Source organism: Globicephala melas, chromosome 7, assembly GCF_963455315.2.
Source record: "Globicephala melas chromosome 7, mGloMel1.2, whole genome shotgun sequence".
NCBI lineage: Eukaryota > Metazoa > Chordata > Mammalia > Artiodactyla > Delphinidae > Globicephala > Globicephala melas.
The window spans coordinates 71,873,542-71,887,547 of record NC_083320.1 but is presented as its reverse complement, the minus strand read 5'-3'; the positions used below and the strand labels follow the sequence as shown (position 1 = coordinate 71,887,547).

Below are 14,006 nucleotides of genomic sequence, written 5' to 3'. Positions count from 1 at the left end.
CCCCGAGTTTAGAGAGATGCTCAGGCCATTTCCATAGATCATTTTTCTTTCCAGGTCTGTGATTAGACAGAATTAAAAGATGATGAAAACAGAAAACTACATCATGACCATTTTAATCCTTTCTGGCATGAAGCTGCTGTACTTTCTATGTTTTAGTTTTTCCTTTTCTTTTTTAATAACAACAAATAAATAGGCATATAGCATGACCCAGCAGGGTTCCTGGCCTGGAATCAGTTTGAAATTGAGTTCAGAGTGTGTATCGTTGTGGCTTTGAAGTGGTTTTAATATGAATTTTGGTAGGCAATTATTAGCCATTTTCGACAGACTTCATACCTGCTGTGCAACAGAACCAACAGAGCAAATGGATTTCTTTAGCCTTGAAAATGACGTGCAGTGCTGTGCTAAGTTTTAAAGCCCGTGCTTTAGTTCCTCTTAAAAGAAAAATTATCATTCTACAGCAGCTCTAGGTTTATCCACAAGACTCTACTTTGCTTTAGGGACGGCGTGGTTTCTCCATTTGATTTCTGTTACACTCTGCATTAAAGTATCTTTAGATGAGAGATCATTCATGAAATGGTTGTCACAAATATGTAACAGAGAAGATAATCTGATGTTTTAATTAAGATTGACGGTTATGGGTTTGGCAATTTACAGATCCCTTCCTGTAAACCCAGCTCTGGTTGCAGACGCCTAGGCGGACAGTGAAGCTGCGTGTCCAGGCCAGTCAGTGGACTGGTTCTGGCCGTGGCCTGTCCTCATCAGGATCTTTATCCATCTTGGAGCCTCTGGAAACGATAAATTTCTCTGATTTTTGAATCCTAGAAGGGGAAGATGAAAGAGGCAGCCCAGAGGTACCAGTATGCCTTAAGGAAGTTTCCTCGAGAAGGATTCGGAGAGGACATGAGACCGTTCAATGAGCTAAGGATTTCCCTCTATCTCAATTTGTCTCGCTGCCGAAGAAAAACAAATGTAAGCCGGGCCCCTTATTCCAGTCCTTTAGCTGTTCTCACAGTGGTGAAGGCCTGCCCTTCTACAGACCAAATCATGAGACCTCCTGTCTGGTTTGTTTGCACTTTTCTGTGAACCTGGCGCATGGGGAGCTGCTTGTCTGGGGTGACCATCATTAGATCACAGCACCACCCACCTCCCAAGGTGTTGAGAGAGTGCACATGGACGTAGTTTCTCTGCCTCAGTGATGACGAGCACATGCAAACTGCTCCTCCACCGCTGCCCAACTGCACGCTGCCAGCACGAGTGGCTGTCCCCAGATTCAGAAGGCAAGGGCATCATTGTAAAGTTCACCACAAATGTGTTATAATCAGCTTAGTGTTATTATGTTTGCTCAGAGGGTAAGCCAGGAACTGGTCAATTTGTAATTAATTGTAGTTAACTCACAGTTAACTTGTAACTAGTAACTAGATTTGTTTCAGTACCACTTTCTTTGTTTTTCTTTTTTAAACCTCATCCCCCCTCCACCAAATCTGTGACCTGCCTGCTTCTATGCCCACGGACTCTGCCCACCTTCCTGCTGCAGGTGCTGCAGTGTCCGGGCCCCTCTGAGGCTCCCCCTCCCCCCAAGGGCGGGCTCCCATCAGCCCTCACCTCTGCTGCGCTGCTTCCACCACCATTCTCTCTCTCGAGTCACTGACTCCTGAGTCACCGACTTTTGCTTCTCTGTGGGATTCTTCTTGTAAGAACATTAATAAGCTACAACTGTCTCCTAACTTCACAACAAGAAAACCAACTTACCTTCCCCTTCATCTCGCTCCAAATGTGTCCCACTTCTCTACTAACCTCTAGAGCAAAACTCTTATTAAAAGGTTGCCTGTAATCATGTTTCAGTGCTGCTTCTGACTTGTGTATTTAAATATTGATACCAGGACTTCGGCATGGCAGAAGAATTTGCTTCCAAGGCTCTCGAGTTGAAACCAAAGTCCTATGAAGCCTTTTATGCCAGAGCGAGAGCAAAGAGGAGCAGCAGGTACCATCTGGGGTTAGATATGTGACTGTGACTAGAGAAGCCTGCTTATCTTTCTCTGACATCAAAGCTGCTGCTTTGATTTTGGGGGCTTCTGATGCACGAGCATCACTCAGTGCCTCTCCTCCCTTGTAATACTGAACAGCTAGCTTCCAGAAGGCGCAGCAGTGGCTGTCATTAGCAATGGCTAAACTTTTCATTTTCTCCAGACATCTCAGTAACTCTCCCCACAGTTGACATCTGCAACGTAAAGTTCCTAGCTTAGTCCATGTTACCAGTGAGACCGCCAACTAGAGACGCTGGGAGGCGGCGGCGGGGAGGCTGGGTGGAGTCCATAGGTCTTGAGTTGCAGGTGGACGTGGTGAGAGGGATGGGGAAGGTGACGTTAAGAGGATTCTGACCCCCACTGCTTTCTGCCTGCGCTCACCCCAGCCCAGTGGTCTTTATAGAGACAGCAGGGCCCCGGAGCCGCTCAGGTCTGGGTTAGAGTTCAGCGTTGCCACTTAGCCGAGGAACTCTAAGCTAGTTCCGTGGGGTCCGTCCACACCATGACTGTGCAGCACTCACTCAGCTACCTTCTCTTTTCTTTTAGCAGAGCTGCTTTATGAACAGTTAACGTTCAGAGCTTGTTCTTACGTGGCCTGTAATTATATCGTCTCTTTTAATATAAAGGCAGTTCACGGCCGCTCTGGCTGACTTGCGGGAAGCCGTGAAGCTCTGTCCCACCAACCAGGAGATCAGGAGGCTCCTGGCGCGCGTAGAAGAGGAATGCAGGCAGCTCCAGAGGAGCCAGCAGCAGAAGCAGCAGTGCCCGCCGCCAGCGCCCCCCGCCGACTCGGACCACGAGGAGGACGCCCCGACCCCCGGCCTGAACGACTGCTTTCACCTCGAGGAGGCTGAAGAGGAGGAGACTTCTCCACAGGAAGAATCCGTTCCCCTCGCTCCCAGGCCCCAGCCGCCCTCCTCTGCCCCCTCCCCATACATCCGAAACCTTCAAGAAGGGCTCCAGTCCAAAATGAGGCCGCTATCGCCACAGAATCGGCTGGGGGTGAGCAAGCCCCCGAGGGAGCCGGTCGCTCAGCCGGGGCTGAGGGTGCAGCCCACCAAGCAGGCGCAGATCGTGAAAACCAGCCAGCACCTGGGTTCTGGGCAAGCTGGCCTGAGAAATGCTAGCTCGAAAACGCAGGTCTCTTCGCAGAATCCTCCCCCGAGTCCCATGCCTGGAAGACTCTCTGCCACCCCCGCCGCCGGAAGCAGAAACCAGCATCTGGAGGGAACAGGCACCTTCCCTGCGGGAGCAGCTTCTAGCCACTCGGGAGATCGGCTGGGGCCCAGCCCCAGCGTCCAGCTGCAGCCCAGTGAGGGTGACGCTGCGTATCCTCTACCGAGTAAGATAAAAACTGCAGAGAGGCTTCTGTCTCGTGCCACCGTGGCTGTGGACGTAGCCCCTCTAAACCCAGGCGGGCCAGTGAGCTGCAGCGACGTGCGACACCCGGCTTCCCTCACCAGCTCAGGCTCTTCCGGTTCTCCGTCAAGCAGCATCAAGATGTCAAGTTCAACCAGTAGTTTGGCTTCAAGCAGCAGTTTTTCAGAGGGCTTCAAGGTCCAAGGACCAGATGCTCGAATGAAAGACAGGGTTGGTAGCCAGGCTCCGAGTGGCCCAGCTGAGCACAGGCCGCGCAGTACTCCGTTCATGGGCATCATGGACAAGACAGCGAGGTTCCAGCAGCAGAGCCATCCTCCCAGCTGCGCCTGGCACTGCACGGTGCCAGAGGGGCTGCCGACGAACATGCCTTCCGCGGCTGGCCTGCAGGCCGCAAGCTCTGAGAAGCCCTCTCTCAAGCAAGCAGGAGGATACAGTAGCCAAGCCAAAACCCGTTCTGTGTCTACTCTGGGTGGAGGGGTCCACAACGGGGCCCAGGGGAAGGAGCTAGAAGAAAAGAAGTGCCAAATTCCAGTCCACTGCCAAGACAGCCGGGTAACTAAGACGGTTTCTCACGCGTATCAGGAAGGTCTCTCTAAACAGCAGCCTCACATCAGCAGTGAAGCCCACAGGAGTCACCTCCCTTCAGCAAAACCAAAGCGATCATTCATAGAATCAAACGTGTGAGCCGTGAGGGAGACCCACGTGTGGTATTTGGAAAACGGTGTGCTGGCTCCTGGTAGTCATTAAATGGTGGTTTGTGAGAAAAATTACTCTTTAGTCACATATTTATTTTTCCCTTGGGGGTGGATCAGATGCCATTGATATGTTGAAAATGTGGGATTAAATTTCTTTGATAGATAGAAGTCACCAGAAATAAGAATGCTAACCAGAATTGAAAACTACAACTAGTTATGCCTGTTAAGTTAAAAATTGAAGACAGCCAAGAAGACATTAACTCATGCTTCTCTCTTTTGAAATTATTTGGTTTTTATCACTTTTCTCCTAGCCTTTGCTATGTGGTAAGATCATATTATTTCTTAGATAATGTAAATGTCTAGTGATAAGTTTAGCTCATGACATAATATCCAGGTGATATGTTCTGGAAAAGATGGAATTTTCAAGTTACAGTTCCAATGAGTCATATCTTAATTTATATATATATGCACGTACACATAGAGTTGACTGTTGAACAACATGGGACTTAGGGGCGCCCATCCCCTGTACGGTCAAAAATGTACAGTGTAGCTTTTAGTCGGCCCTGTGGAGGGTTCCACATCCTCGTATTCAACCAGCCGTGGATCATGTAGTATGTATTGACCGGGGAAAAAAAAATCCATGTATAGGTGGACCTGCACAATTCAAACCTTTGTTGTTCAAGGGTCAGTGTGTATGTGCACGTGTATATATATATATGAAAGACCTGAGTAATTTCTAGCTGAATGTGACTATACGTGTTATATGGGTCACTTTTTTTTTTTAAGCAAAATATAAGAACATCCAAGTATTGTTCCCTTTATAGCAGTTTCCTTAAAAAGATTAAACAGCTATTTCTGTGTTATGGTTCCTTTTTTTGGAACTATATTCCCGCTTCAAGGTGTTTTTAATATTTGGAAACAGTATAAACCATTTGGAATCATGATTGGTGGTTAAGTTGAATTTGGGCTAAAATACTAAGAATACAGCATTCTCGGTGACATGTAAATTAGCTCTCAGTTGGTCCCCAAACGGCTTTTATCAATGATAGCACTCCTGGAACAAACCTTCCAAGGTCCTCTAATGACAATATTTAATTCGGATACTTAAGGTGTGGTTGGTTATTGCTTTCGTTTTATTATAGTCATTACTTTATAGCCACATGTTGTATATATCATATAGCCAAGTTGTATTCAGACTTGTAAATATAACTATTTGAAGTAGTTAATCTTAAAGTCATACATTTGCATGTTCTTTTTAAGCTTCGTCCATGCTGGTTATTGCACTGAACGATAATATATATGGCATGTTAACAGTATACCAGTAACAGCACTTTATCTCATTTATATGAACACCTCTGAGGTGCTACTTAAGTCCAAACTGATGTATTATTCATTTGTAAAGATAAGGTACAGGAGTGAACCTTGATTTTAAAGGTATTTTTATAAGAAAATGGTGTGCTATTGGAGGATGTTAAAATACTAGTTTGAGAGAGGTGGTGGGAGTGTATTTGTTTTGTATGTTGGGATGTGAAATTTATTTTCTAGAATTGGAGAGAAGGAAGTTCTATATTTACAGAATGTTTTAAAAACGAATAGTTGTAATGAAGTCCCTGTGAGCATCATTATGGTTTTGTACGAATAGGACTCTTCTGGTGTCATTCTCCATTTGTTCCTGAGTGTGTACAGAGTACTTTGTACAGCTTTGTCAGTCTTTTTTAGAGGCGTCTCATGAGTTCTGCTATAACTACTATGGCTTATTTATTGTTTTCTTTAATATTTGTGGAAGTCTTACTCTTTTGTTATGTAGTTTTGTTTCTGCACAACTACTGTACTTTTCCATATGGAATAAAGACAATTAATAGAATTTGTTTTGCATTAAATGAAACAATGGCTGCGTAGAGAAGATCCTGATGTCAGCTATCTGCCTTGCTTAAATCCAGAGTGATTTTATCCTAAAGAAGTGGAAAGCCTGTTTCTCAGTAATACTACAAATACATATTTAATTTTATTTAATAATTTCAGAACAAGGGTAATGGCTTCCAGAAATCCCAAAACATTCCAGGGTCAAAATTAGTCTTTTTGCCTGAAATGAGAAGAACGCATGAAGAGCATTCTGTACTTCTCTGTTCGGAAATCCTGGAGCGTGGTTTTAGTGGCAACAGTGCATCTTCAGTATATAACTCCCACTTTGGCGATACATACACTGAACACTGTGCCAGTGTGAAAGTTTGTTCTTCATATTTCTATTATCTTTGAGTTAAAAGTGTTTGTCTTTATAACCACATATTTCAGTTTCAAAGTAGTATGAATGAGTGTGAACATTAAACTGTTGTATTGTGATAAAATCCTGATGTGGAATCTTAAGCCTAAGCAACTTCAGGTTATTGTGTGGTTACTGCTATTACTAGCAAGGCCAAGTAAAGTATTTTCAGTCACTCTTGAAAGCTATATATTTAAACTAAAGGTAAAAAACAAAAAACTGGGTAGGAGGGGAAAACTCTATTAATCATTCTTATTGGATGACTTCCTGTGATGCTGCCAGTGTGACTATTAGAATGTATTATACATTACATTACGATTTTGATAGATTCTTAGTAAAGGTATTTGGTCCAGTTACCCCAGGAAGTGCAGTCTCCTTGGGATGCTACTGGTCAGTGCTGAGGACCGGGCAGTGGGCAGGTAGGTGATGGCTGCTCCTGCCTAGTCCTGCACGGATGGTGGTCCCCAAGAGTGCAGAGGGGCCGTGTGGTGTCCTTTCCTATGGGTGAGTTTGGGTTTGGTTTATTTAGTTTGTTTGCTTGTGTTTGTGGGAAGGAGTAGCAGCTCCGCTTCGGTTTGTTTGTATATAAAAACAGATGCACTTCACTTTTGTAAATTGGCATCTTAGTTTTCGGCCATTTAACAAGAAACTATCCTAGTGAAACGTAAAAAAGAAAATCACCTTCTTTAACACATTCAGCAAATAACCAACATTTACTGTTTTCTCTCAGTGACTTCAGTGATTTTCAGTAATTTTTATGTGAAAACCAGCCAGCCTTCTTTGGAAAATAAGTCTATTTTATCAAAACAAAAGATATCTGGTCCAATGGTGGGCTCTATCAATTTTACCCAGTCTTTTGTTAGAATTATGTTAGCATACTTCCTCTACAGAATACAATAGAAAAACCCCTTCTAGAACATGTTCCCATCTTTTGGTCCTCATGAGTAAGAATGTGAGCAGCATGTGTAGTATGAAAAAAAAAAAAACTCTTCTAGAATCACGTATTGTGAATCCCAGCTGTGACACAAAGGAAATAAAATTCAGTAATACATTAGGATGACAGAAATTTTACAAAGCAGCAATTACAAAGAACAGGTTTTTGGAGATTTCTGTGGTAGCTTTCCACCCTTCTGTGAACATACAGCATATTAGCTATAAGTTTATAAAACACTAGAAAAGGCTGACGGAATAAATACTTACACTGATTTTTCCCTTTTATTTCTGTGTTTTCAAATTTCAGAACGACGACAGTGAGGATTTCGGGGGTAAGCACAGAGTCTTGGTCCCTGCCTGCCCTTAGAGTTTAGTTCTAACAAGCTTTCCCACTAATGGCTTCCATTCTGGTAAACAACTTGTGAGACAAATGGAGAGTCCACACAACCTCAGCTTTCCAAACTTGATGTTTTCTTCTGAATGTTTATCAGGGTGTTGTATTAGCTATCAGTCTGTTGTGTAAAAATGTATAGTCACCTTAGCTTAAACTATTATGTGAGAACTTTTAAGAATTCTAAATTGTAAAGGGAGGCTAGTTTGCCACTTTATATGTTTCAGCAAAGTCAACTTGATGTATCTGTGATAATTTATTCCATCTAACTTGTACCTAGGTTTGGACAATGGGGGAAAATCATTACTACCTTGCAAACTTAGAATCTAACAAAATTGCTCATTAAACGTCAAAGTGATTTTCTCAATTTAGTCATAAACAAATCTACAATTGTTTTGCTAAAAATTCTCTTTAGAAGGATTCCAAAGAGTTATCAAATGAACAGTTATTAACTAGGATTTATCTGTTATATTCTAGATTATTCCAATCTCTGGTTATAATGGAATATGATCTATAACAAGAATAAATTTGAGCATGGCAAATTTAAAGTTGTAAAACTTTACTTCTTTACAGGTTAAGCTTTTTTTTCACTAGTATAAAAAGGCTTTTATAGTAAAAATAGAAAAGATGTTATATGTGTTACTTAGTTCCTATGTTTTAAAGAATGAAAATAGCCAGTAAATAGTTTTTATAGGTAACTAAGTTTAAGAAGTTTACCTTTCTCCTTCTGTTTTGCTTTTAATAATGTCTGATTAGTATCTACCTTTAAATCATTCAAATGAAATCACAGAAAATATAAATAATGCAATATAAAATGAACAGTTTTATTTTTTATGTGTCTCCAGCCATCGATCAATGGCCATTTTCAGAGTCCTATTTGGTATAAGTACCACTGAAGGAAGAACAAGATTTGTCATGGGACTTGTACGTTTCTTTTTGCTGATCCAATTTTCTATTGCTTCCTTTTCGTATGAATAGCCATCTAAAAACAAAACAAAACCACATACACAAATTATTTGCAACGTAGGAAAGGGAAGTTAGGATTACTAAAATGGGTACAAAAACTCCATTGCCAAGGCCTTTACTGTAATTTAAGTGGTAGTCTTGTCTAGCACCACTGCTCCCCAAATATTTCTGCAACAACATCCTAAATTCTACCATTTAAGATGCATTAAGATTGCACAAATTACCTCAAACAGTGTCAAAAAACTGAAAAAAGGACTGTCAAAAATTCAGATGTAGCACAAAGGAAGAAAGGAAACGAGCCAGGTAGAGGAAAGTGGTAGTGAAGCTACAGTGCCCTGCTAGTGCTGTCAGCTATGTGTCAGTTAATGTGGCTAAAGATGGGAGCAAAAAGCTCTGGGGATGACAAGGCAAAACTTTCTGACATGTTGAAAAGTCAGGGAAACAGATACCAAGAGATTATAGAGCTCACCCCACTAAGGACTTGACAGTAAAGGGATTTACTATGCAAAAAAAAAAAAAAAATTCATTGGCTAAGGTTTTTCATACCATGTTCTTACAAACTTTTTTGCATGTGTTAAGGTTGGAGGTTTTGCTTCACTACTTTTTTTATACTTGTAGCTCTTTCTCTTAAACTTAAAATCTTAGTTCCTAATTACATTTACACATTAACCTATTTCTTTTAATCTGCAATGCATACAACTGTTTCAAACTAACAATGCCAATATATTACTAATGTAAGACTGTGAAAGATTTTTTTCTGGCTTCTTCTGTCACCAAGATAGATCCACTAGGGTTGTCTAATTGAAATCCTGTGTTTGACAATCACTTGAAAAAAAAATTTCTGATTATGTTACTGGACATATAATGTGGTCCATTTGCTTCCCTTTTTATCCTCCCAATTTTTAGAGACTGGTTTGTTTTTCATGATGTATTTTAACATTTAAATGGTTTCAAAGTAAAAACTATAAAAAGTCACATTAAGAGTTTCTCTGTCCAACCCACGTTCTCTCCCTTCCCATATAGGTAACCATGTATGTTAGTTTGTTTACCCTTTCCTTTTGAAAATATAAGCAAATGTATGTGTACAGACACAGTGCACATACATTCTTACATAAAAGTTAGCATGCTCCACACTATTCTGTACCTGGTTGGTTGGTTTTTTACTTAACTATACATTGCTTTTTTATTCCCCCACAGTACTCCCCTGTATGGATGTATTGATGGACATCTGGGTTATTTCCAATACCTTTTTACAAATAGTGCTGCAGTGAACAGTGAGTGCTATCATTTGGGGGGAGATTCTAGCAGTAGGACTGCTGCATCAGAGAAAATGTATACAATTTTGTTAGAAATGCTAGTACTTCCATAGGAATTCTACCATCTTTTTTCCCCACTAGCAATGGCATTTAGAGTGCCTGAATCTTCCCCAGAGCCCAACCAAGAGAATATGCTGTCAAACTGAGTTTTTACCAGTCTCTCATGAGCAATGGTATAGTGTATCAAGTAGTTTTATTTTATTATGAGGGAGCTAGAACATTTCTTTGTATGTTTGAGCCATTTGCTTTTCATTTTCCTGTAAACTGACCATATTTTTGGCTCACTTTTCTATTAGATTGTTCTTTATTTCAGAAGATTTATTTTTGAGATGTAACTGACAAAAGTTTCAGGTGTGCAACATGATTTTTGCTTTTCTTTCTCCAGATTGCTTTGGTTAGTTGGAATCTTCTGTGGTTTCATACAAATCTTAGGATTGTTATTTTCTGTGAAAAATGCCATTGCGATTTCGATAGAGATTGCATTAAATCTGTAGATTGCTTGGGTAGTGTGGACATTTTAACAATATTATCAATGAGCACAGAATATCTTTCCATTTATTTGTGTCTTCTTCAATTACCTTAATGTCTTGTAGTTTTCAGTGTACCGATCTCTTACTTCCTGAGTTAAATTCCTAGGTATTTTATTCTTCTTGATGCAATTGCAAATGGGATTGTTTTCTTAATTTCTCTTTCTGCTAGCTTGTTACTAGTATACAGAAACACAAGTGATATTTATATATCAATTTTTGTTAACCTGCAACTTTATCGAATTGTTTGATTAGTTATAATAGTTCTTTGGTGGGCTTTATAGGGTTTTCTATATATATTACATCATATGCAATAGAGACAAGTTTTACTTCTTTTCCAATTTGGATGCCTTTTCTTTTTCTTGCCCAAATGCTCTGGCTAGGACTTCCAATGCTATGTTGAATGAAAGTGGTGAGAGTCTGCATCCTTGTCTTGTTCCAGATCTTTGGAGGGAGAGATTTCAGCTTTGCACCATCGAGTATGATATGAGCTGTGGGCCTGTCATATACGGCCTTTATGATGTTGAGGTAATGCTCTCTATGCCTGCTTTATTTACAGTTCTTTTTATCATACATGGATATTAAATTTTGGCAAATGCTCTTCTGCATCTGTTGAGATGGTCATATGATTTTTAATCCTTCATTTTGTCAATGTGATATATCACACTGATTGATTTACAGATGCTGAATAATCCTTGCATCCATGGAATAAACCCCACTTGACCATGGTGTATGATCCTTTTAATGTGTTGTTGAATTTGGTTTGCTGATATTTTGTTGAGGATTTTTGCATCTATGGTTATCAATGATATTGGCCTGTAATTTTCTTTCCTTGTGGTGTCCTCGTCTGGTTTTCTTAAGAGTAATACTGGCTTGTAAAATGAGTTTGTAAGTGTTCCTTCCTCTTCTGTTGTTTGAAAGAGTTTAAGAAGGATTGATATTAATTTTTTTAATGTTTATTTCATCTATGGAATATGAACATTTTTCAATTTTTATACTTATTTCTTTTGGATTTTGAGTCCAGGTTAGGAAGTATCCCTATTTCCAGGTTATCAAGGAGTTTAGCTACATTTTCTTCTGGGACTTGTAAAGGTTTCATTTTTTATATGTCTAATTCATTTGGAATTAATTTAGATGTGTAGTATGACAGATGAAGCCAGTTTTATCCTTTTCCATATGACTACTTAGTTGTCAGAATACCCCTTTTTTAAATTCCTTATTTTTCCCACTGATTTAAAATTTCATGTTTATCATTCACTAAATTTCCAAATGTACTTGGATCAATTTCTGGATTTTTAAGAATTATTTTCCATTAGTCTGTCTATTCATGTGCCAATCTCACACTGTATACTTTATAGACACTTTATAACATGTTCTAATATCTGGTAGGGCTCTTTGTTTTTTATAATCTAGGTTATTTGTTGTGTGTTCTTTCCAATGGAACCTAATAATCACCTTCTGTATTTCGAAAAAGCCTAATAGTGACATCTTGCTCGCGATGAGTCTTCCTATCTATCAGTGTGCTATGCTTTCCATTTTTTTTCCAAGTAGACTTTACAGGGATGTTTTATAGTGTTTTGTTTTTGTTCTTGTAAATTGTCTTCCATCATACCTTTTAACTGCTTTTTGTTTACACACACACACACACACACACGAAGGCTATTGATTCCGCATTGATGTAACTTGCTAAATGCTGATTAGCCCTATTAACCTATGGTGCCTCAGCTCCAAATCCATATGTAATGCTGAGGACTCAGCATGCTGGGAGCCAGGATACTGTAAACCACATTTCTGCTTTGCCAGCTGGCTTCTTGTTATGTCCTGCAATAGGATTTCTCTAGAAGGAGACAAAAACAAGGTGAAGGCTCCTATCAGTGTTGTGCCTGGTCATGGCCCTTTATCTGGCAGGGGTAACTGGTTATACTCTCCAAATTTTTTTATATTTGCTTCATTGTAGGTACTGCCCAAAGCTCTTACCCTTCCCCCTTTAGAGAAAGAAGCACCAGCTGGGTAGCTCCCCCTTCTTAGAAGCCTGAGTTCTGGTTCTGAGAGACCCACGTGAGGTTCTAATAACCTCAACTCATTCTCTTTGTTCCCTGCGTCCTAGCGAACATAGATGCTTTCTGCAGATACTGTACCACCTTTTGTTTTTGAGATATAAGTCACATACCATAAAAGCCACCCTTTAAAATATACAATTCAGTGGTTCTTAGTGGCGATGGTTGCACAACTCTGTAAATTATACTATCTAATTTCAGAACATTTTCATCATTCCATAAAGAAACTCTGAACCTATTAGCAGTCATTCCTCTCCCCCAGTGACCACTAATCTACTTTGTCTCTACGGATTTGCCTATTCTGGACATTTCCTATAAACAGACCCATACAACATGTGGCCTTTGTTGTCTGGCTTCTTTCACTTAGCATAATGTTTCCAAGGTTCATCTATGTAGCATGTATAGTATCTGTTCCCTTTTATATCTGATTAATATTCCATTGTGTAGATATACCAGATTTTTAAATTTGTCCATCCAGTGATGGGACATTTGAGTTATTACCACTTTTTGGCTATTATCAATAAGACTGCTATGAACATTCAAGTACAACTTTTTGTATGAACATATTTTCAATTCTCTAGGATAAATATCTAGAAGTACAATTGTGTGGTCACATGGAACTTTCTGAGGAATTGCCAAACTGTTTTCAACAGCAGCTGCACCATTTTCCACTCCCACTAGCAATATTTCTGCATCTCCTTGCCATCTTCCATCCTTTTGATTCTAGTCATCCTAGTGGGTGTGAAGGTGGTATCTCTCTGTGGTTTTGATTGTCACTTCCCTAATGATGTTGAGCACCTTTTCCAGTGTTTATTGGCCATTTGTATATCGTCTGTGGAGAAAGGTCTATTCAAATCCTTTACCTGTTTTCTCAGTTGGGTTATTTGTCTTACTATTGAGTTGTAAGAATAGTTTCTGTAGGAAAATATACTCAATTTTTATTTATGCAAAGCTGATATATAATGAACCGCAATCTTACATATCACACTGGCCTCTGAAAAATGGTGGGCGTGTGAAATATTGTGAGTTCAGTGACAGCTAATTCATTTGCCACCAAGCTGGATACATATGATAACAGCATGTTTTTAACCCTCCAGGTGAAAGGGGCCCACTTTCGTTATTAATTTCTTAGTTATATTCCACTGTGGTGACCCAATGGTGTTTTTGTTATTTCTGGCGATCTATTCAAAAAGAAGGTGTACTTCCTATTTTGGACTGACAGGTATGATCAAGCCTATTACTGTGCTGTATTTCTCCTTCCATTGCCTTACACTGTCTGTAGCTTCTGCTCTGTGAAAGTCTTTGCTGTGTTTGGGACTGCATAGCTAGTAATGGTTTGTCCTCACTGAGAATCGTGGTCTTCAGTATTATATAGTATCCTGTGTCATTTTAACTTTTTTTTGGTCTGAATTCTCTTGCAGGCAAGTATGTAACTCCTTTATTTTTAGTTGCAACTG

General features: G+C 40.1%; 2 protein-coding genes across 12 annotated transcripts in view; one reads left to right on the top strand and one right to left on the bottom strand.

Moving 5' to 3' along the window:
* TANC1 (tetratricopeptide repeat, ankyrin repeat and coiled-coil containing 1) overlaps positions 1-5,963 on the top strand; it is a 229,561-nt gene extending 223,598 nt beyond the window's left edge. For all 4 annotated transcript variants that reach the window (XM_060302398.1, XM_060302396.1, XM_060302397.1 and 1 more), the window contains 3 exons: positions 823-969; positions 1,881-1,981; positions 2,651-5,963. In XM_060302398.1, coding sequence (XP_060158381.1) covers positions 823-969; positions 1,881-1,981; positions 2,651-4,088 — 1,686 coding nt within the window. In that variant the 3' untranslated portion in view covers positions 4,089-5,963. The remainder of the gene's footprint in view (positions 1-822; positions 970-1,880; positions 1,982-2,650) is intronic.
* The window catches only part of WDSUB1 (WD repeat, sterile alpha motif and U-box domain containing 1), an 80,115-nt gene continuing 70,739 nt past the window's right edge, over positions 4,631-14,006 (bottom strand). For 4 of the 8 annotated variants that reach the window (XM_060302402.2, XM_060302401.2, XM_060302400.2 and 1 more), the window contains exon 11: positions 4,637-8,665. In XM_060302402.2, coding sequence (XP_060158385.1) covers positions 8,508-8,665 — 158 coding nt within the window. In that variant the 3' untranslated portion in view covers positions 4,637-8,507. Of the gene's footprint in view, positions 8,666-14,006 lie in introns of all 8 variants that reach the window. The other 4 variants (XM_070045978.1, XM_060302405.2, XM_060302399.2 and 1 more) reach the window with 4 other exon arrangements.